Genomic DNA, 24,993 nt, shown 5'->3' with positions numbered 1-24,993 from the left:
TTAGTGGTAAGAGTGCTGTTGTAGCAAGAGACTGTGTCCCGTTAATAGTGACACACTTTTGTTTGAAACATGGTCCCGTTTTGTGGCTAAAACCACATTCAATCGGTAGTGGCGTACCGCCGCTCAGCATGACGATGACGTGTCGACGTGTCGTCAGAGAATTAAACATAATTATGTGGCTACAAACGTATAGTTCTGTTCCCGATCCCGCAGAACGATCCACACGAACCTAACTCATACCACGACAAGAATCCGCCGTATTATTTCATTGTGTGCCGAGACTTACACAACCTACACGTTGGCCGCCGGTAAGTGCTTTCACTTTCGGAGGGGGTTTTTTTTTTTTGGGGAAGGATTAGGCAGACCTCGGGGTGACACCACATAAGACGCGAAATGGTACAAGGCTTACGAGACCCATGCTTAAGCCGTTGCCAGACAACCTCCTTTTTGACAGCTCGATCTCGATAAGTGTGTGTGCTGAAGTGATATTGATTCGCTGAAGATGTTTGCACAAGCAACCAAGTCTGCGACGCGCTCGTCGTGTGGGACGAAAAGTTTGGAAAGACGTCCCGGTTCAAAAGTTACCTGTTACTATGGGATGAAAGGAGACACAAATTACGTTCGTCAGTGCAGCTGCTTTGAGCGAGTTACACAATAAATGTCACTTCGCTGACGATTGTTAGTGATTTGTAAATGGTCAAAATAATGAGCTTACTGTTGGGGGCTTTTCTAAATATTATGCCAATACATCCTGTAATCGCATCATGTGTATCATATTGTGCGGTAAATTCGAACGATTGCAATGAAAATCGTGTATTGTGCGTTTGTTTCATTTGTACTTCGCTAAGCTTCCAATTAATTTTTCGGGCCCACGTTGTGTGAATGGACCTTGTGTTCCATTTTGAATCGTCCGAACAACAATAACCTTTCCGGAAAACTAATTAGAATCTACGGGTAAGTCAGAACACCCTTTCAAGGAGGATTTCGTGCGAAGAATAAGCTTATGCTCACGGAATTCTCAAACCAAACCAAACCATTGACATTCTCCAAATGTTAGGAAGACTAGAAATATGACAGTCACCGCTCCCCTTTCATATCTTCGATTCAAACGAGTTCGTGCTAACAACCGAAAGCCCAAATTAACATCCGGGATGCGGTTTAACGACGGTTCAGAATCGGTTTGTCTACGCCGGACTGGACGTTTCGCAATTGAAGCTTGAAGGCACCAGTAACAGGACCAGGCACAATAACTTCAAATCACAATCTACAATCATAAAGATTAGTTCAAGCAAACGGGCTTGAAATTTTCTACAACAATTCTTAAGCCATTCAATTCGTCACTTGTCGCTTCGGCGGCCGTACGTCAAACTTTGACGACGATTTTCAACCCACTTCCAGGAACGAGTTCAATTCGGTGGAATGAGATAACCATCGTTCTAGAGAGACAAATCATTCTCTGTGGACTTTGCTTTTCTCATTAACTCCTAGTTTTCTATTTACTGTTGGTTTGGCGTGATGTGGCCGGAATTCCCGTCATTACAACAAAAGAAAGTCCACAAAATTCGATATTTGCTGTTTGCTTTGCGTTGACGGTTTTCACGCATTGAGAAGGGACGATTGAGATTTATTCACGCGAATGCATCACAAAACAAACAAGCCGGGATAAATTCACTGAATTTTAAATCTTGTTTACCGGGTTATTGGACGGCGGGATAAGATAGCGATAGTCACTTAATGCGATTGAAAAATGTTCGTTTTATGTTTGTGTGAATTGTAAAAAAAAAAATTAACTGTGAGGGGTAAGCTTGTGTGTTATTTTCAAATGACAGGGTCAGGTTTAGAATCTTATCTAGATCATTACGCAATAGCAAAGAGTGATTATCCTGCTAAGTGGTATTAATATGTATGAAACCTAAAGCATCTAATCATAATGTAATATATACAAAATTGAATATCGTTTTATTTATTAACAATTTTCTGACAGCTTTCAAACAAACCGTTAACATACGGGATTTCGGGGGTTCGGGATAATTTAGACAGTCATCTACGGAGAAAGAAAAAAAAATTTTATGGCAAAATTAATCATCGGGGAAATTTTTTTTTGTTTTAGAAATAGTAGCTTAACATGTATTTTATTCACGCGGCTATCATGATGCATGTGATCCGCTTCCACAATGTACTCTTTTTTGGCATTTTTAAATCTTTTATCTTTTTTTACTTTTAGCTGTCGAATTACGTATTGTTTGTTTTCCTATGCCAACTCCATCACGAGTTATAAACAAAAATGTAACTGTCAAAATTATCCCGAATAACCCCTGTATAAGAGGGGTAGAGCAAATGATTGAACATCTATTTTCATTACTAATTTTAGTATGCATTTAATATCTTTCGATACATGATAATATTATAATAAATAATAATAATAAATATAATAATTGTTACACATTCACAAAAATATCTAAACAACAATGTTTGACTTTAGAAACTGCAGAAAGAAAAATAAATTTTTCATAAACTCAATTATGGTTTTAAACGTCAAATCTCAACACATTTTCTGATTGAACTACAAGAGTAACTCATTTGCGAAAGATTTGTCTACATTCGCCTCAATAAACGCAACATTTGTTCTAAACAAAATGATACTCTAATATTGCATAAACCTTTTGCAAATTTATTGCATTCAGATGGGCAAGGTAAAACAAGGGATCAAACATCAAACGCCGTTACAATTGCAACGTATGACTACGAGAGTCACATACCGTTGTGGTCTTTGATGTTTATGTTTTTATTTATTCATAAAGAACGGCTTGACCATATTGCTGTTTATGTTGCCATGGGTGAAATAATGTTTTATGACTTTACATGGTCGGAAGTGAACATAAAGTGATCGGATAGATCAATTGGAAAATATATTTATTTTTGTTCATGTAGGGCGGCCTGGCTGTATGGCTAATGTAAAAATGATTAAGTGTATTAAAAAATAAGACAAGAGTATAAAAAATAGTAAAATTTCTAGTAAGTAATGCATAAACGGAGGTTCAAACTTCTAAAACTATAATGCAAATTATTAAGATATAACAGCAACTAGTTTAAAAAAATTAAGATAATTTGAAAACAATTGAAAACAAAAGATTATTAAATCAAAATCTGCAAGTAATTGTTATTATGATATCTGTTATATTTGAATTTCGTTTTATTTTGTACATTATTTCGTCTATATTAACGTCCAACCTCCTTCTTTAAAAAATCGTTTCTTCACTATACTAACTCGCTCGATATGTACGGTTTAAAGCATATCCATAATGTAATGTTGTATAAATCACACCCAAACAGATGAAACAATTGCTCAAAAATCTTATTGAACAGCAAACAACATCATCCGACTTAACGGCCCATCCAATCGAATCTCGATCGAACCAACCTACGCACACGCACCAGGTCCGATAAGAAACTGTGCCTCACTGGTGGGCGGCCAGTATGATTTATCGAGCGACACATTCCAGTCTCTGGTTCTATTTTCGACCGAGGGTTTTTTTGTTGTTGCTGCTTTATGTTAACTGCCGACTGGCTGCTCGAGCCGGCCCAGTTATGTGTCCAACTGATGTCACCCCGCGAAAAAGTTACGCTTGCCGGCGATGATCTAATTAATAAAAATCACCGATAAGACGGCTGTTATGCGCACATTATGCGTAAATTGCACGCAATTGTCACGTGAGTTGTTTTTGTTGATGTTGTTGTTGTTTTGTTTTGCCTCACGGGTTCAGTACCATCGCGAGTAACGATCGACATAAAGCGCTTATCGGATTTTTGTTGTTTCTGTTGGGCTAGCCGTCGTAGTGCCAGAGAATGATTGCATAGCTCGCTGGCGGGATCGTAAACGTTTTAGTCTTGGCGGATGTTTTGGGAATAATCTATCCAAACCATCTGTGAAGCTGAGCACTGTGTTGACACTGCTTAATGTACCGCAAGTGGAACGTTTCAATCAAAGCTGGAACTAGATGATGAAAATATGACCTGTTGTCTACAAAAAGTATGTAGCCATTTGGGACAGAAATAGAGACATACACATCAAAGGGAAGACAGGGAATGTAAAACTGTAGCTGGTCTCGTATGATATCCGGAGAAATTTTCATTCCAAAATGGCTAATTAAGGGGTAACTTGTCACGAGACTGAGTAAAAAGTTCTGCTATCCGAGCACACAAGTAAGTGAATATTAAATCGTCAAACTTTTGCTCAAGTATCCATATTCTTTAATGCAGTTGAAAAGCCTTAAACTAGTTGCTTACTACCGCGTCATCCCCTTTCAAACAGCTTCTCAAAGCCCAAACCACTCTAACAGAAACGAGACGCTTTCAACCGGAAAAATGACTACAAAGCCATCAGCCAAAAACAAAAAAAAAAGGCATATCATCCTTCCCGTTCTTCATCACGTTCATCATCGCCATACCAAAAGCCATCATCAAAGAGATTAAAACTGATTAATTTCATTTACAGCCAACTGTCAACAAGCTCCTTAGTAGTGCTGGCGACCGTACGAAAAACTCCCCAAAAAAGGTAAATAACTTTACCGAAGAATTCCGAACGAGGGGAAGAACATTCGGCTCCATTTGCTGCAGTACCGGGCACGGTGGATTTTACCTCACCAACGGTATTACTTTGGAAACCATCGATTGCCAATTGTGCCCGTGAAGCATGTTTACTAATTGTCTGCAAACAGGCGAAATGCGTATTTGAATTTTTGCCAACTCGACGGAAGATTATGGACTTCGGTATGGTTCCACGAACTTCGTCGCGTGTAATCTGAAATGTCAACGGTTCGATTTGAGCTTTGTCTGGAAAAAAATATCAAATCAGGCCAAAAAGGAGCATTAAAAAAACAAGCTTTTACCGTTAGCAGACCGAAACTGCTGCGGAATATCGTTCGCTGGTTCGAGCTCATTAGACGTTTATTAATACATACGTATATTTTTGCATTGCATTTTTGTGTGAGTAATTTGAACCGTCATTTCGCAAGAATAATTCTGCAGTATAAAATGTCTTTATTAACAAGAATTACCCCGATCCGTTTCACTTATTTTTTTACAATGTTTTTAAGCATCCGCAGCATGCAGCGATGCTGTTTAGAGCATAAAGATAACTCTTCAGAGCACATTCCATGCGGCCGAAGCTCGCCAACTCCAAAACGGAATTCCCGAAGCATTTCGAATTTAGGGATAAGTAAAAATTTTACCATAACCGTTGCAAGCATCTAAGGTGCCGTACATTCCAGACCGATTCCAGCCCGAGTGTTCAGCTGTAAGTGTATGTGCCGTTACGTGGAATCATTTCTCTCCCACAAATGATTGTTTGTAATTGAATTGGCCAACCGTGAGCTTTACGCACGGTAGCCCACAAGTGTTGGCTACGGAATTGGCTTGTGGCCGTACGTGCAATTCAATTTGTTGTGCTTTTCGTTACGATGGAATCTTTTGAAGGTGTAGCACCATGGGAGGTTGTAATTGCTTTTACGATTCTATCTATCTGCTTGCTGGTATCGATTGTTGATCTCATAAAATATGAATACACATACGATTCATTGCAGGTTGTCGATTGAGGAGAATAGCTATATTCCTTGCAAAAAACGCAGAAGATGAAAGATCATTAAGTAATATGCTAACTAATTTTTATGCCTTTCGTATCAAACTTTAACAAAAAAACCTTGTAATGTTCATACTTTCTACATTGTTTAATTTCAAAAGTTTCTAAAGCGGTGTCAAATAATCTAAAGCCCACAGATTATTTTTATTTAAATCCAAAATTTATAAAACCCACAGATTATTTGATAATTATTCACTTAACCTGACTTCTCATTTGACACAGACAGACACTCTCGAAATGGGTCCCAAAAGTCTTCAGATGTAAGATGTGTACAGTAAATAGAGCACTCCAGGCGTATTTAGAAGGCATAGTGAATATAACAGAAAAAAATATGTGAATTTTGATTTCAACAACCGATTCCATTATATTGGATAATGTTGGACAGTAATTTTACAAAATTTGCCAATAAAACTCGTTAAAACTGGTATGAAATATAAAAATCTAAAGCCAAATGTCCCTAGCCTTTAGTTTCTGAATTTACACTAAAATTGCATATGGATAAACCTCCACAATAACTGTATTGACAAAAGACGAAGCGTTTAACACTAATAATATGGATAGATGGAGTGCTAATAAGTTATGAAAACAAGCAAAATATTGAAAAAGTACGAGCTTTAGATTCTAAAAAACATAATTTTGGATTTTATTCGAGCTTCAGTTAAAGGTACAAAAAAGTCACATAAATATTTACATACTTTCCACCGACTTTATTTTTTTTTAAAAGAACGCTTAACTTAATGTCTTGGTTTGGCAACTGTAAGTACGTTTAATCACATCGACAATGTTACTGTAATTATATGAACATCCTCCGTAATGCTATTTGTCCCAGTGCTGTGTAACTGCTTTCGCTCATTAACACAATCCGAGAATTGCTTAAAACTCAACAAATTAATCCGACGAAATCCGACCAGTTTAGCGTTCGGAAAGAAGGACAAAAGTGAATGCCGGTCGTGTTTTTTAATTCTCATTAATTATCGATGGATCAACCTTCATTCTGTATTGATGTAGTATTCATGCTGAGCGCTCCCTGCCTGCCCTTTAAAAGCCTTAGGTGTTTACGAAATTTAATATTTTTTATTCATGCTTGAAAAAAACCGATCAATTAAAAAACAGCAAAGACGTGCCACATCCGCTATGTTTCTTATTAAAGTAAACTTTTAATTTTATTGCTTTCAAGTGACCTTCACGAATTTTATCTCTTTACACAGCAATGCACAGCCTTTTTTCGTTGCGGTTGCAGTAATTCCACCACATTGAATATTCATCTCCATTGTCCGTCGAGCTGTGGGAGGACGAATTACCCTGCCAGGAAATGATAAAGCAAAAATCAATAGAACTACAATCACCCCAAGGCTGGCCGCAGCGAAGGTTGTCCAGCGGTCGAACACCGAACGACAGCAGAACAAATTCTTCTGCTCAACGTTAAAACCGATACGAATGAATTAATCTTTTCTTTGCAAAAACACTGAAGGACCAACAAACACAAGCAAAAACCTGACAGCTAATATTAGACTGGACAGAGAGTAGGGGTGGCTGGCACTGGCATCGTTGCATAAATTACAGAGCCGGTAGCCACTGTTAATGGTAAACCAATCGTTAGTTAATCGTAATTTAAATTCCCTTGTCAGCTGGTGGTAAGCGAACCGGTGCGAGTCACGAATTACCAAGATGATAAAACGATTGTTTATTTAGATAACATGATTACGAATGGGAGAGCGAAAAGCAACAGCCTGATGACTAATTTGTTCGAAGGTAAACCGAACAAACCCACAACGAAATTAATGCTCCTTGGTCGGTATTTTTCCTCGCAGTCCTTATGGATAGTCTTATCGCTCTTAGACTTACCGCTTCAAGATCAATAGCGAAGTTGACACCTCCTTCCGTTCTCCGGCACCAATCCAGCCTTACAATTACATCTCGCGAGAACCAGTAAGCGAGATGTCAACAAGTTGTTTAGTGGTTTCTGCGGTACAAGAAGCAACCAACCAACTAGACGATGCGAAAACGTGCATCGGACTGGACCACACTGGCTTACAGGGAGGATGAATTTTCCCTTGCCCCATTTTACCTCTCATGACTTTGTTCGTCACACACACACAAACTTTTTCCTGCTTTCCTGCTACACCACTCGGTTGAGGGTGAATCATTTTACCCGGTTTTGTTTACGATAAGTAACACAATAATCATGACAATTTATTTTTCCCAACCTTCTTCAACTATTTCCCAACGTTGAATAAGGTAAGGACGATAGTAGAAAGTATTTTTGTCTATGATATTTTGCTTTCCGGCTTGCTGGAGAGACTTTCGCTGACCCAGTGGCTGCAGTTTGTGCTGGCTTTGGAGTGTCTGCAGTGTAGTGGTGGAGGCCATTCCGGATTCGCAACGGATGGTGGAAATGATCGTGTTTGCTATTCGTGAGTCTTGGTTTCCGTACCAGGAAGTGAGCAATTTAGGACGTTTGTAGTATCGTAACTTCGTTCCATTTGTTTGCCATTCCTTTCAATCGTCCGATTGTGTGTTTGGTTTGCAGCAAGCGGATTTCAGAGAGAAAAACAGATGTAACGGCAAATGTATGGTTAAAGTAATAAAACAGACTGCAAGGTGTTAGTGATACTGGATTCTCTATGGCAGTATTTAAACAATTACATATATCATAAAGCTTTAAAATGAAGAAAATGGCGGTTTCTTTGTACTTGCTATTACAATAAATACTTCAAATAAATCGATGCAATAGATGTGTATCGAACTTACCTCAGAAAATAAATAAGATCGATGCCGATATTAATTTCAAGCCTCCCAATCAGCACTAAGCAATTCCCCACTTCCGACAGGAAATAGTTTCCGGGCGATGTGATTTGAACATTAGAACTCTAAGTGCAACGGTGCAAGCCTTTAGCGTGCCAGAAATAACTATAGCAGGTCTTCAGTGTCGATTAAGAACTGTCTCTAGAATGAAAAGAAGAAAATTTAAATGTAATTATTTTGATTACTATTCGAACCATTTGTATACTTTTAGTTAATATTAGGACTGATCTGCTTAGGGACTCATTGCTTTTTGTATTTTTATTTTTCTTTTTATTTTTATAAGTAAGATTCCTTCTCAAATATACCTACAATTACAACACAAACTAGCAAAACATCAGTCATATACCTATAGACTTTGAATATTTACAATGAAAATTCAACAGTTGCTTTAAAAAATAAATTTGAGGCTCCTACATCAAAATAACATCTTCCTAAATGTAAGGAAGAAACAAAGTTTGACACCAATCTAGAATCTAGAAGGTAGAACTTGTTAGCAAATTTTCATCTCGACTGTCTTAAAATAGTTTTACAAGCAATCTCCTAGTGACTTTCAACATTGAAGCGATTGGCACTGGTATTGTGGCTTCCGTTTCCAATCGAGTCGAGGTTTCGATTCGTGCCAACAAGAATACATGATTTCTTTCCATCAAAACTAGGGTAAGATGCCTTCAAGAAATAGCCGTACCCTTGTAGCGTTAAAGGATAACTTTCTAAATGACTTTACCGCTTTTACGAAACGAAACCGAATACCAAAGTTGCAGGAAAGTGCATCGCAAGCAAGTGCACTTTTGCAATGACTGTGCCGTATCGAACGAAGCTAAAGTTAGAGGTTCCATCAAGACTTATGGGGCCTGCGACGTTTAAACGAGGAAAGCGAAACGACAAGGCTCACAGCTTTACTAAATTCCGTTGGCTTAAGTGTTAACATCGCTGTAAATTCCCATAACCATCCGACATCACAGGGCACGAGCGGATGCAATAACGGTTGCATTAGAAACACCCTCCATTACGAAACGGATGCTTATTAGCCTTCGCCTGACCGTGCGGTGCGAACGAGTTGGTGATATGTTTAACGCTTGTTGATATGGTTTCAAAACCAGCAAGCAAATGTTTTCCCTATTGCTATACTTTCATCTCATGATCAGCATCAATAGCAATTGAACAACTAATGTGTGATTTCTTAACAAAAACATGCCAGTGAAATGGTCCGCCAATAGATCAATTTGCACCTGACCGATCAAAATAGCTCCGTGGGCGAAATAAACACATCTGGTCAGACGATCTGAGGCATCCTTTTTTTTTTTTTTAATTCTGTTTTACCTTTTTCATCAACTGGACACTGTGTACTGAGTGCGTGGTGTACGCTTTAACAATTGACACTCGTGGCATTTGTCCACCAGCGAACCGATCCATCAATGGGAACCACCGACGAAGCCGAGGGTCGCACAATATAAACTTCAATAACCAAAATTGCCATCTGACGCAAACGAAGCCACTGTTTATCATACGGTACGGAATTGGTACGGTATGGTCCTGTGATGCTCAGTTTTTTGTTTGGCGAGCTTTTTGCTTTGTTGAATAACTTATTTACTTTGCGCCAGTTTTCCCCGTTTGGGCGTAAACCCTCTGTTGTATGAAAAGTTATTTTTGACTGACTGTGAAAATGAATGGTTTTGGAAACTTTTTGCTTATGTCACAGAAGCTCATTAGTCTCGGGACTGTTAAAAATAGCTCACATTTCTATGCAGGATTTTAATACTGCCGTCCAAAACCAGATGTTATGTATGTTATTGAGACTAATTATTAATGTTTTTGATTATTTTTTTTAATTGAACTGAACAAACCAATTGGATTTTTAATTAAATCAAAACATTTTAATATCCTATGTTCGAACACCTTTTTTTCATTATTCAAATAGCACATTTACACAAAGAAAAGCTTAATTAAATTTTACTTAATGCAACGCACAACCAGGAAATGCGTTTTTCCTTTCACATTTGACATTTGAAGGGATCAATACCAGCAGAAATTCAATTCAATGAAAGCAACCGCAATCGCAAACGACAACCAGGCGTGAAAAAGCACCCAAACTGTACCGTAGGGTATTTCCTTGCACGGTTACTCAAGGTGGTGCTACGATGCTTATAGCTCGCGTAAATATTATTCATTTCAAAAGCAAATAACTCAACCTGGTGGTTGTCAACGGGGCTGAGGATGATAGGCTAGATGTGATAGGTGTGGATAACATCTGATTCACTATTTAAAGAAGCTGTGTACTGCTATGCGAACGGTTAGTTTGGTAGGCGAGTTACAACGATGAAGGTCCGTCGGTAGTGATAGTGTGTGGTTTTGAGACATTTTAATTAGGTTTCTTCCAATTAGTTTTTACCTCTGGTGATTGTGGTAGGTCGTAGGAAGGAAAATCAAGATTTATGAAGTGAGTTAAACATTTTTGACATTATTTCCTATGTTTTTACCTCTAAGTCTGCGCATTGTGCTACCCTTTTGGTAGGAATAAAATGCCATAAAACATTGCTCAACTTCCGGTTTCATTTTCCCGTACATTGTGTGGTGTTCAATCGTGTGTACAGGTCAGCTCGTAGTGAAAATGGATTTCATGCAATTTTAATGAAGGCACCATCATCATCGTGACCGTGGTGCGTGAGTTGATTGATAACTGTTTTGCGAGAAAACGCCATTTCCTGACGGTGTTGCAAGAACAACAAGGAAAACAGTGTGCTGTTAATGATACATTCACAGACCAAATGTCAAACCTACTGGCACGTTGAATGGTAACGTTTAAATCGCATCAAGCGAATTATAGTCACTTCCAGGCAGTGTAAATAAAAACTTCAGTTTTTTCTATGTTATTTTTTTTTACTTAGCTAAAGGTAAATTGAAATTACGTGCCTTTTCGAACAAACATGCACAGGGTATGAAAATTTTGTTTGATCTAGATTTGATTGCAAATAGAACAATATCATATTCTGCGATCGACTTCAAAGGGACATACAGATAGCGGCTCAGCAGAATATTGATTAATACAGTTTTGTGGCATTGAACTTAAAAAAAAAACTTCCGCTTGTGCTGCACAACTAAAGTAATTACAAAAGTAGATTAAAAAAAAGGAATTGATTGCATGGCATTTATTCTTAATTATAAACGACATTGATGATAATAACATAGCAGTAACGTTTTTAATAATTACCTAATATTTTTTTCCTAATTATTCTGATACAAACACAAGCAACGACAATAGCCCCATTTTCCTGCTCGGAAGCTTGGTGGTTATTTTAAGTGCTGTCCAGCTTATTAGCCTCAATCAACAGTCCAAAAATGGACCCAAGGGCAACGCCATATGAGGTTTCTCTGTAATTTAGCTTCAGATTGTATTCGGGCCCCGGACAAAATCAAATATTTAATTGAATCTTTTCATCATTTCAATTCCATCCATTCACCACCGAAACCAATACACTGCGGTTCGTAAAGGTTTCTCTGCTTCATTATCCGTTTGGTTGATCTAATTTTCACACCGACGCCCGATTTCAGTTGGGAGCGACTTTTTTTTTCTCACCTATTTCTGTTTCGGTTTTGCAGCAAAATGAAGGCGACCCTACGGCTCTGGACGGCGGTGATGGCGTTGGTGTGCGTAAGTCTCCAGGTGTCCGCATTACCTTACAGTGACAGCCGTGTTGTACAGGTAAGTCGGGAAATGATGTATGATTGTTTATATCACGTTCCTCTGTCTTTTAACCTTAGTGTTCTACATCGATTGCAATATTTTTATTCAGTTTAGAATCAGTTCTCAGCAGATGAGATTGAAATATAGAGTACAACAAGTACTTTAAGACAAGAGGGTTTAACGATACATGGACAAAGCGGTTGAAATCACAAAGAACCTTCCCTTCGGTCAGCAGATACAATGGGATGCAGAACCCAAACTTCTACTCCGCTTAGGGCCTCAGTGGGGCTAAACCTGATGGTTCAAGCTCATCGCAGCGGCCATCGAATGGCTTACTCGACTTATTGATAGCACGTAATTGGATCTTCACTTCACACTACTGGGGAACGGTCCAGATGGGTTTTGAATCTCAGTGCAGCCATGTGCCGCTGTTGTCTCTACCACAAAAACACTTTGAGATATTAATTAATCTGTTTGCCTTTTTTAAGCGGTAATTCCTTCCTTAATCGTTCAAATACTTTAATCGAAAGGTTCAAAGGATCAGTCCACCATGCAACTGCTTGCTTATTTTTAAGGAGGATTAAGGGTTATTTACACCAAGCGTTTTGTCAACTTTATTGCAGCACCTCTTTGAATCAGACTGATTAGTTAACAATTCTGTTCTAACATGGAGGTTACAGGATGGAGCACTTCTCCAGCGGATTCAGCTTCTTATGATGCAAGCAATGAGTGCAATGCTGTTGACAGCATCTGCTGAAAATATAAAAGGATAGGAAGCTTTACAATACAGCTAACAGTAGATGATTTAATTCCATAGCCATAGCCATCAGAGGGATGATCCACTGGATCATTATTGAAGATTTTGTCCAAAATTTTGTATCTCTTGGACGCCAGCTATCGAAAAGCAGCATTAGTTGTTAGTTACAAACAAACCCTATCGGTGGATGGGGAGTGACTAGGACACAATTATGATTACAAAACGCTGCGGGGGATAAATAAGTAGCAAAGAATAAAAAGAGAGGAAAAAACCTCATAGGAGACATTAATTCAGTGTAATGCTCACTGCTGATATGAGGATTGATCTTCCAAAAGTGAACAAATAGTCCAACTGATCTGAAATGACTGATAAAGTTGACGAGAAGTTGGAGTTCCATCAGTGAAAAAACAAGAAGAGAATACACTTTTTTATTTATTTACTTATTTATTTATGATTATATTTATTTATATTTAAGTATGACAGCTTGCACCGAATTGTCAACACCGCATGTGGTGACAGTGTTTATAAACTAGATCATCTGGGCATTTCCCTGTTCTTTTTTGCCGTTTCCCGAAGAGGATCTCTAGGTGTTTAATTTTTTTCCGATGACTAACCAGTTGGTTTTTTATGTGTATTTAACGGTAAATTTCTCATAAAATTACATTACAAATCCTTCATAAATTTATTTGATACTAATGATCGGCGATCCTAGTCTCAAAACTTTACTAAGAGAAGCATTACTTTGAAGAAATAGATTACCTAATCAACTCAGCACTGTAATACAAAAAACAATCATAGCAAAATCCAAAACAGTCCATCGATTGATCGGGTTGATCGTTACATAGCCTTTCGTCCGCTGCACAAATCAAAACAAGGAATCGGAGATCTCAGCTGGACTGACACTTTTGCTACAGAAATAATCAAGTCAAGCAAATCAGTAACGGCAGGCCAAGTCCTTTCAGGGTTCTAATACCAAAGAATCAAAACAAAAGGAAGAAAAATTTTTTTTTTTAAAAGGTCTTTATTTTTCAACTATTATCTTGAACGCTATTTAATCAAATTCATGTTTTATGAAAAAATGAGCTACATCAAGTCAAGCTTAATATTTTCCAATTGGAAAAAACGGTTTCTGTACTGTGTGAGCATCTGTCGCTTTCAGCAAATCTGTCACCCAAGTAATCAGTCACAGCTACACCCATCAGACAGGTTGACGCGTGAGACCGCCTATGGTGTAGACGAGTGAAAAAGAGTGAACTGGCAATTTATTAGTGCAGCTATCATGTTTGTGGTCAGGGAAAAGGTAGACCTAGAGTAAAGGAAGGAAACAGTCAGACGATTCACAGTCGATTAGAATTGGTACTCATGCTCCATTGGGATATAAACCAATACCTTCACGCATATATGAACATTCCAATTTGCATTGTTTCTCCTCAAAGCTACACAAGCACTCGAAAACCACTGTCTGACCGTTCAGGGTTGAACTAAATTCCCCGAAATTCTCCGAAAATTGAATTGTAGAATGTAAGCAAACATTCTTCTGTTGCGATAATCGGTGCCGAGGACTAGCTCCAGCGGAGGGGCGAAACTGTTCATTTGCCGGATACTGCCAACAGGTGTGGTTTGCAGTTTACGTACGATAACGATGAACGCCAGCCCAAGTCCTGCCAGTCCGGGAAGTATTATTAGCAGTGAATGCGTAACGGAATCTACTGTCCCAAACATCCACCATTACTGCCACCCTAGCGTTGTGTTTATTAGCTTTTTGAAATATTTGCTTAAGGCTGCAAATCGATTGACATTTCTGTCGACAAATATGTCAGCAGTACGACCTGCTTGCATCCATGCCATCCTGCCGGCCTGTCGCTTGCAGGGAACGTGGGTTAACGCACGAATGCTGTTTCTATTTTTCAATTTGCGATAGGTCAGCTCAGCGGTGCGTGTTTGCCGTGTTCGTGTGTGAAGTTGCATGGGTACGATGAAAAGGGTTTTAAAAAATCAATAGAAACCGTTAACAAACCAGCATCGTTAATTGGTTTATTCAGTTCCAAGGATTTTTGCTGTGTAAACAAATATTAACAAATACTATTTTTTTCACATAACCGATTGGAATAATTGAATTACAATGTGAAAAACACGTCAGAAAAAAATGACCCAGGTCCGTGGAAAAAAAATTTATTCATTAGAGAATTTAGATCGTTGCAAAGTTTGGTGTGAAACAAACACAAACCTATTTCCAGCAAGGTTGTGCCTGTAAGTTTACAAAGTTGAAACAGAAACCTTCCTTGAATAGTCAGTAAATGTCTAATTTCCCCTGGCTACTGTGCATCGCCCTGAGACAGATCCATGCTCTCCCTCGTACCGGTTAAACAATGGGGCCACCTCCATTCACACACACACACACACCAACTACCTAAACCTGCAATGGTTGACCGGTTCAAACGGAACCAATCCTGCTCTGCTGCACCTGCAACGGACAGTGTTTATGTGATTTATTCAACCGGTTGTCCTCCAGCTAACCGAAGTGCTTTGGGAAATTGTACCATTTCCAGTGCGTCGTTCTACAGTCTGACTTCAACCGGCTACCCCGCGCGTCCAGTTTCTTGGTCAGTACTTTCCCGCTTGCACCTGGTCGCGAATCCTTGAGGGACGGTTAAATGAAAATGGTTACAACTGCATCCCGACTGCGTTACAGTCGGGAAGTCTCGTTCGTCTCGCTGAGCACTTTCCATTCGCCGGCCACTTTGTTCAACGTACGTATGCGGGCCTCGCTTTGGTGAGGTAGAAATGTTCCCTTAACTGATGACAAGCACGTGTATCGGAACGATTGTGCGGGCTTTTATAATAGTTACAGCTGTACCGTACGAACAGTCCTTGACAGCCAATTGTCTGTCCATTCGCAAGGATACTTAGAGGGCGGTACATTTGCGATAAAATTAATTTTATGATCCAACCACTCCAGTGAAGGTGATGAATAGAGTGATGTTGAGCTAGAGATTGACAGAAAAAGAGAGAGAGAGAGAGAGAGATGGAGAGAGAAAGAAGAGAGATAGAGGATTTTGTAGGAGATAACATGTTGATAATTATTTATAGATGTGTTATCGTATACTTACGTACATTTTAACACAAAATCTGAATGTTTTCTTCGAGACATTACGGCCTGCTAAGTTAAGGTACGGATGGGATTCGAACTCTGGTCCTGTCGTTTGAGGAAACCTGAGATTTTACCCAAAACAAAAGAACAATTTTGGATAATTGCTTAGAGGACTAACTCAACTCTATTTTATTCAATTCTTAACAAGACACGTTTAAAGCGCTGGAGCGATCATTCACCCAGCATTGACTAAGCTTTATTTGGAACATTAATATGCTGTTGCATAAGATATTACATTAAATCATAATAAAATAGCTACAAATTTTTCTCTCTATTTTCTCGACCGACACCAATGTATAACCCTATGCTAATCACCATTTTTCCTCTGTTTATGTTTTCTTACACGCTTCGTACCTTCGCCCACAACACCGCTACACAATCGGCAGGAAAATAGCTTGCTTTCACTGAAAAGGACGAAACCATCGCTGTCGATCGTTAACCCGCTGGATGTGCTTCGGCAGCGAATCATTCTCGAAATGGCCCGAAGACAGATGCGCGAAAACACTAGACAGGTAAGCAAGCGTTCCGATGGGGGTTTAGCATTATTGCAACAATACTTTTATCGGTGATAGTGAATTCCAGATGGGCTATCATTGTAGCACGTGTCGAGGTTACCAGCAAAATCCACCCCTACCTTCATGGACTTTTAATGTTGTATTATTCGACCCGTGCATCGTTGCATTTGTTTATGGTGAAAGGCCATTCGATGTTTTTTTTATGTTCTTACTGTATTCTATGTGCACGTGTTATTTTCGACTCACTTTATCTTCAATAACATGATAATAATCCGTTCTTCGTACTGCTTCATATCTCAATCACTCTGCGGACCTTTAAGTCTTTTTGGGCAGTTCACCACAGTGCTGTTGAGGTTATTAGTTTAGAGTGGGTTATTATTTCAACAATTTTGTATAACCTTTCCTTCCTGGTAACTTGTGCTTCTTTTCTTGCAAGATGCAGACCAAACACGACCAAAGAAAAAGCCCACGTTCACTGCCTGTCATCAACCGTTATAATCTGATGGTGTTATCAGTGTAGCTATCCATCGGCCGATTCCTTGAATTCCAGCCGCGCTAAACGCAAACCCAAAAAGGTTAAGCAGAAAAGGTTCTGTCATGATTTACGCAGTGCGATAAGCTTCTTTTTCGGGTTATGATCATAGTGTTTACGTTCTACTTTTGCGGTACGTGATGTGTTCGCTGCCTTACGGTTGCCCATTTCCCCGTGTATGGTGAAATGGCGTAGTTTTGTTCATTTATTCATTTCATCCACGAACGAACCACATCAACACGTATGTTAATGTTTTAGGTACGCTATCCAGCAGCATAACGTTGCGATGTTTGCGATGCAGTAATCATCAACAATATTCCATTATGAAATACCTCGTTCGGATGGGCAATAGGCACACAGTTATGGCGAGTTTCGAACAAATTGAAACGCTGATTCTTGACCGTTTTAGCAAGTATTTGATCAAGATCTAGACGGATCTAATATCCGAATGCACTTGAGAGTGATATAAAACGTCTGGAGTATGTTGAGTATGCCTCAAAGAAACTTGATTTTCACGGTTTTCTACATCCTTGTAGATCCGCGATACTTATGTAAAGTTTAGATACGATTGCCTACTCAAACCTTTACATGGAATCATCAATGAACCAATGAAGATATATTTTAACACGTTCAATGTTACATGCTTTGGTAACAAGATACCTTATACAAATGAGTGCGTCACTTGTGTGTCCGATCTTCACTTCATATAATTCTAATTATTTACACGTATTAGGGCGCATATATCAAGCATCAGCTTGAGCTAAATGCATACATTTTAATCCACAATTCTGAATCCTTACACTTTTCTGAAAATTTGAACCACTTTTCTGATAGTTCCATTATGTTAAGTACTAGGCGCCTCCATTTATACGCTCATGGAGTTATGTGCCATTGCAGCAATGGAATTCAAAGTTACTAAAAAGCATTACATAATTAATGTAATTAAGAATTTAACTTTCCTATACTGTAGTGTGATAGCTTTCAGCTCTTAACAATAATTGTTTTTTCATCGATCGTTTTAACAAAGAACCGGGCGCCTCCATTAACGTAACGTCGAATGTTGATCCTATTCTTTTAAATGAAGGGTCAATGTGAGAGCAAAACTTTGTATTAAACAATTTTAGATGTTGTACGTTTACATCACAAAAACACACTATCTGTATCTGTGCTGCACTACAGTAATGGAAACCTCAACAACATAAAGTTTGTCAAATCATTCTAAAAACATTTCAATACAGCTGTATCCTTTCCTCAGTAACTACAAACATGGTATTCACTGCAATCTAAATGAAACATTTTGAATCAAACGTAATCCATTACACACACTTTGAACACACTGAGATGGTTACTTCATATTGCACATTCTTTTACCTGTTCATCTAGCATATTATAGATTTTATTTTCGATTTAAGCTTGTGATACGCTTGACACTTGACAAAATTATTTAATTTACCAAATTGATCGATCAAAATAGAGGGAAATTTGGTTGACTATTTTTGCCAAATGATGGCACTCTTCTAGCAAAACAACCGACATTGTAAACTTCTTCAAAAGCAAAGTTATATAGAAACACACTCTCCGTCCAAGATGCACCGAGCAACAGAAGGTGGAGAAAGGGAGAGTTTCTGTTTGCTTTTATCTCGAACAAATTGAATTCGTTTCCGGATCTGTGTTGCTCGGTACTATTCCTTTTCCAGCAGCGGCAATGTTCGAGAAAAGCATGGATTTTACTTCGTTTTACCACTTTGTATCGTTTGCAACAACCTCGAAACATCTGGAAAAAAACATTTGTCACCAAAAGCACCTCTACGGAAACGAAATGCTGAACGGTTTGAAACAAAAACATGACAATACGCTAACCTTGTTCACCGTTCAACGTAACCATTAAACGGTTTATGTTTATTTGAAACGAGTTTTGCTCTTCTCTCGTACGACATGCAGGAAAGTATGAAATCGTTTTCGGTATCGACTGCAAAGCTTGAATCAGACTTTTCGTTTTTTGCTGAACCAGAAGAAAGGTCACTAGGTTTGAATCGTTTTACAGCCTGAAAGTATGACCTCAGAAAATTATAGGTTTTATCACCTTCAATTCAATCGAAACAACAAAAATCGTCACAAAAAAGGGAAGCAAATCGTGTACGCACGACCAGTAGCTTCTGCATACGCACGCAAACATCACATCAAACTGTAATGATCCCAATTTACATGGCAAACCGTCGTTACCCGCGCGCGGACGTCAGTGGCACGTGGAACAGCCGTTTGCTTTACGCGCGTTGTACGATGTGTGTAATGTATGGCAGTGGGTGGCTGCATCATTACCAGCTGAATGTAACGGAAATGTAAATTGTTATTTTGCTGAAATTTGACACGATTCCGATTTGCTCGGAAGGGAAAGCTGCTCATTGACGGGATGTGTTTTGGTTGATTCTTTTGTTTTGTTCGTATAGGTGTGTGTGTGTGTGTGTGTGTGTGTGTGTGTGTGTGTGTGTGTGTGTGTGTGTGTGAAGTGTGTAGGTAACAATGTAAACGACGAGGAGCACACATCACACAAAACAATATATGTATTTGTCACAGATTAGCAGCCCAGTCGTTCATTTTTTAAACTAGATTTTTTTATACTTAGCACAGTTCTTCCTGTCATTGCAGATAAGAAAAGATAGTAAAAAGATTTCAATTAAGAAAAAAAGTAACTTGTCCAAAATGTAGTTCTGAAAATTCTAGAATAAAGATGCATGCTTTGAAGCTTCAAAAGAATTTGTTTTGTTTTAAGCTTGTTTAATTACATTTCTTGGAGATCGCACTTGAAAACTTGATCCTTTTAAAACAATATAATATTGGCTTCGATAGGCTTGTTGTTTGTTTAACTGTCTCTCTAGAATATTCTTTCTTCTTATGAAGAAAGCCTACCATAAATTTCGTGGCATGTAACTCAACTTCAAGATGTATGATCTACGTATGTATGATACATGATCAAACAAAAAGTTACATTTATGAACCCTTGTCCATAAGATTAAATTAAATAAATTTATAGAACGTTATTTACAATTGAATATGACGGTCCAGTGCCGTATTGTCGTTTATAGAACGTTGTTAAAGCTTTTTATATTGTTTTATAAACTATCAAAATTGAAGCAGCCATTAAGGAAGGATTCATCTTTTATTTTGCTTCATTTTGCTTCTGGAGTCATAATTATCATCACCAATGATTAATTGCTATTAAAAAGCTTTTTGTCTGCTTTGCTTCCGTTAAATATTTACACGGTTTTAATCCACCGGTGATAAAAAAAAACCTTGAACTGAAAATCACGAAAAAATGGCTCAATGGAAAATTTAAAACACACAGTATACTTACGAAGGTAAATGGAGATTCTCGCCAGCGGTTTCCTGCACACTGCACACCGACACTACACCGATCAGCTTGCTTAATCAACCACGGCTAATGATGATGCCGACCGGAAATGATATTTTCCCATTTCCTTCCTTCCTTCTGTTCCCTCCTGTTTCCATTATCCCGCTGCTCAGTTTCAGATCCACAGTTTGAGATCGTACGAAGAAGCAGTGAAATTATTCCTCCTGAGATGGCCCGTGTCAGGAAATGGAATAAAAATCAGTTGCAAGCGTACGAACGGCGTACAAAAAGAGGTCCCCTTGTAGCACGGCCATCCGCGGTTGTTAACACAAGCACACTGGAGGACAATGCGCAGAAGAGGAAATGATTGAAAATGGCAGCATATTATTAACAAGCGAGGATAAAAATGATAGTTTCGTCGAGTTGCTCATAAAATTGTCTCTCGGACGAAGAAGGAGTCAAAAGCCGGAATAGTTAAGGTGCTCATGAGCAGGGCAAATGAGTCCATGAAGCATTGTCACACAAATGTGTTGCGTGAAGGATGTGAAGCCAGTACATATAATCTATCAAGAGTTTGTTTGTATCGTTGCATTGACTGGGTTCTATTCGTTTGAAACGCTCATGAGTAGAATATCCAGACATATAAAAGTATTTTAATTCATACTGAAGATTTTTTTCCTCTACCGGATCTACTTTAACGATTTCAGTCACTCTTAACCATCAGATATTTTCCATCTTTGCTCTCACCCCAGGTTGAACTAAACAAGGCACTGCTGAGGGAAATCGGAAAACGGAGTAGCAACCTATACGACGGATCCGAATACCCGGTCGACTACACGTACTACGATCGGAAGCTGTACAACCAGCATGTCGCATCCAAACCCGACCACGCCAGCCCTGCCGAGGAGGAGCTGGAAGCGATGGTCGAAAACCTACTGCAGCACAACAATCGTCTTGCCGCAAGGGAAGGTAACTATGGTGGCAAGTACCAGCGAACGCGCTCCGTCAACGAACGGCAAACACCCGCGTCAAGGATGGTCTCCGAACCGATGTCCCAGCAGCAGCAGCAGCAGCAGCAAGCACAGTCCCAGCAGCTTAGCAGTCTTTTCAACAACGAACAGGAAGGAGATCTCAAGACTAAGGATCAAGCTCTCAGGCAGGAACCGGACAACGTGAACTTGGACACCACTGAAGACGATGTGCAGGAACAGCAGGAACAATCGATGAATGATGGTAGCAGCTCTGGCGTGTTAAAAGCGATACAGCAGGACGGCAACATTCTCCTGGACCAGTCGAGCAACCATCAATCGTCGAGCGATCGGAACAGTGGCACCGACTTTGGACCCCGGTACGTCTACGGTATGTACAAAAACCGATACGCCAACTAAGGTGGAGGAAACGAAACAGGCCAACAGTATCAACGACCCTACTCGAACAACCTACTAGACGTCCTCTACAGGAACTGGTTCTGGAACTAGCACTATCTTCAAGCAAGAATAAAAGTAACATTTTGTCAGCAGGTTATATAGTAATCCAAATTGCCAAAAGCAGAAGTAGGACACGAAGCTGATGAGGTAAAAAAAAACTCTCTCTAAAAAAAAGCAACCCAAAATCACAACCAAAACAAAGCAGAATCGGTAACGGCGACACACCTGGCTTGGTCGCTTGCATTTTATTCAAAGAACTAATAAAGACATTCGTGGGAAAACTCTCAAAAATTTCAAACCTCCTACATTAACGGAAATAATACAAAAAACACTGCGCCACACTAAAATGGACTAGTATGGACATGAGAAAAAGCTATCTGTACACGTTGTGTCTATCCATTAGTGTAGATTCGGTTGCGCTAGGTTGTGCCACAATGGAAAGAAAGTTGCTAACGTTTCTTTTTCGTACAAATTGTCCAACTAGCTGTCCGTCAAGCGATTTTTATTTTTTTTCTGCTAGATATCGCGCCAAATCAATCAGTAGTTTATCTTGCTGCTCTATTCGATGCTTATTGACCAATGTGAGGTGTACGAGTTCATAGTTTAAAATGTGAAATCGTCAAATCTTTTCCTAAATTTTAAATCTTTTCGCCAAAAGAAAACTGCGGTCCTTATCATTCTTAACTTCATATTCGAGACGCATTTAAATTGTTTTAACAAGATATTGCTCATCTTACCCATTTAATCTGCGCTTTGCGCATGAGTTACGATTGATTTGAAGCAGAAAATAACGTTTCTCCATTGCTTTCATCCTAGATCTAATAATCCACACAAGCATTCGTAGAACAGCCTAGCATCCAGTTTTGCCATGTGTGTACGAAATGTTAATAAATATTGAAGCGTTAAATTACTCTACGTAACATCAAGGTACGCACTCACACACACACACACACACATCTCAAAACCATCCTTGCTTATTAGATTAACTGCTCATAAAATACTGTACCGGAATTCGCTTGGTGAACGGTGATGCAACCTACCTGAAGCGTGACACGGAACCATTTGGTAGACGGTAGATAAGTGTTAGACCAAGCAACGCACCGTCTTGTGCGTTCGGACAGGAAGGCAAAGAAGATGAAACACACGCAATCGCTTCCATTTTTTACTTTTCCGCTCTGTTATTGTTATTATAATTTTTCTTTTTCACCTTTTCGAAGCAGTACTTTCGTTAAGCGACGGGACAGGTTAATATGGGACGAGTGGATGATGTTGAAAATCTACCACATACATCTTCACGCCCATGCAGTACACCACGGACATTTATGCCTGTGCTTTTTGCTGTTTTCTTTCTCTGCCCCACTCCCGATAAGCTTCCTTTGCCGCTTCCTTTGCTTCCCGCTGCGATGGAAACATAATGCTACACGATGAATAAATTCCTCATTGCTTCTGACATTTCCTCCAAGCTTCCGAGGTCGTCTAATTGTGCATATCTCTTACGAGCGGAAAACTAGTCTGGTACGGACCTGGGTTTGGAGCGTTCATCACGGTTCTGGGCTAAAAAAAAAACCGACTGTTCTCTTCCCAATGTAACTTCCGGATTCTCCATACATAAACACTCATATCCAAAACATTATTCTCCCCGCTATTTTGTTGGTTTTTTTTTTCTATCCGTCGAAGCATTCCTGACACTCCCGGGATAACCCGCAAAGATGTTTTATTCTTTTCCCGCCAAAATGTGCAGCAGGTGGAAAATTACACGCCTAAAAACACTCGGCACGCAGATAAATGAGAAAAAGGCGTTTTGATTTTTTTTTCCTGCCCAGTTTGTCCTGGCATGAGCGTTGCCACGCTCATGATGTGTACCCAACTGGGAAACCGGGCAACCTCCGCTGGAAAAATGATCTTTTAACAACGACAAAAGGAAACATGAATGAATTGCTCTTCACGCGCCCGGCGTAGGCTTTGGAAAGCCGGGTGCCTGGTCTGGCCTGCTGTGTGTGAAGAATGCGTGCTGTACCGTCATTTGACAGACTACTTTATTGATGCCGGGAGTTGCTACCGCTGCTTTACACCTTTGAATGGTTCATTTTGGTTTTTTTTTTCCACAAACGCTTGGAGAATTCGCTCTTGACAGTGCGCTTGGGGAGCATGAGTTGCTGGGTAGAATTGTACGGGTCTTCGCGCACGTTTCATCTTGTGGCTGGCAAGACACGGTGCGTTTGAAGCTGTTCATTTCTAACGCGTACGTTCTGTTAAGAGTGCTGAGGGCGCGAAACTTTCTTCCATTGGCCGTGAGCGTCATAAGGTCGCTGGTATAGTCGTTGGATTATGTTTATAACTTCCGTTGAGTGCTTCAAGCTATATCAACGCTTTCTTGAGCTAGTTAAAAAGTATTCTTTTTCAAGTTGCTTAAGTAATACTGGTTAACGACAACACTAAAACAAATAGATACAAAATTTGTAAAATGAAGAATTGCAAGCAAACAAAAGCAAATTGAAGACTAAAAAAATAACATCAATTTGTTTGCTTTTCTGTAAAGTGTAAACAAATCGCAAGCCACTGGTCGTTTAGCCAACGCTATTGTATAGAGATGAGTTCTTGCAGACAACAACAATAACCCCATACATAGACTAGCAGTCGTATGGAATAACTTAGCTCCGAAAGAAATGCGCTTGCACGCCCTTGTGTATGGACTAAGAAGCCTAGAAACGCTGAAGTCCCTTGCTGCTGGCACCTGAGGACTACACCGTTTTTTGGTTTCTACTAGCGAAACGAACAAGCCTAATGGAAGGACGGGAATATCCAATACTATGAATCCAGGACATGTTGGACTGTATAACAGCAACAAATTAAAGCTAATTAACACAAACAAAAACAGCAACTACACAAATAATATTTAGATCATGCTATTGGGGAACAGCAGCATACCTACAGGCTGATGATCGATGACGGTAAAGTTGATAATTGTTACATCAAATGCTATACGAGTTTAACGTTGAGAAACCTCCAGCAAACGGATGCTATGTAACGATGAAAAGGACAGATTTCTAGGACAAATGTTAAGCTGAGATTATAACTGATGAGCTTCTGGCGATGAAACCGATGAGCGGAAGAAGGGGCGATAAGCAAACGAAGCG

The 24,993-nt window shown here is 39.3% G+C and overlaps 3 protein-coding genes across 3 annotated transcripts in view; all 3 read left to right on the top strand.

The window, feature by feature from the left end:
• LOC126557109 (F-box/LRR-repeat protein 7) overlaps positions 1–24,993 on the top strand; it is a 440,460-nt gene that overhangs the window by 114,581 nt on the left and 300,886 nt on the right. The window lies entirely within an intron of this gene.
• Positions 1–24,993, top strand: part of LOC126556930 (bumetanide-sensitive sodium-(potassium)-chloride cotransporter-like) — a 146,775-nt gene that overhangs the window by 83,676 nt on the left and 38,106 nt on the right. The window lies entirely within an intron of this gene.
• On the top strand, positions 12,045–21,817 carry LOC126558716 (uncharacterized). The gene is made up of 3 exons (XM_050214771.1): positions 12,045–12,143; positions 16,420–16,545; positions 21,182–21,817. The coding sequence occupies exons 1-3, from the start codon at positions 12,045–12,047 to the stop codon at positions 21,815–21,817; spliced, it is 861 nt and encodes a 286-aa protein (XP_050070728.1).

The sequence above is a fragment of the Anopheles maculipalpis genome, chromosome 2RL (genome assembly GCF_943734695.1).
Source record: "Anopheles maculipalpis chromosome 2RL, idAnoMacuDA_375_x, whole genome shotgun sequence".
NCBI classification, from domain to species: Eukaryota; Metazoa; Arthropoda; class Insecta; order Diptera; family Culicidae; genus Anopheles; species Anopheles maculipalpis.
The sequence above is the reverse complement of the archived record's forward strand: the minus strand, read 5'-3'. Positions and strand labels throughout refer to the sequence as shown.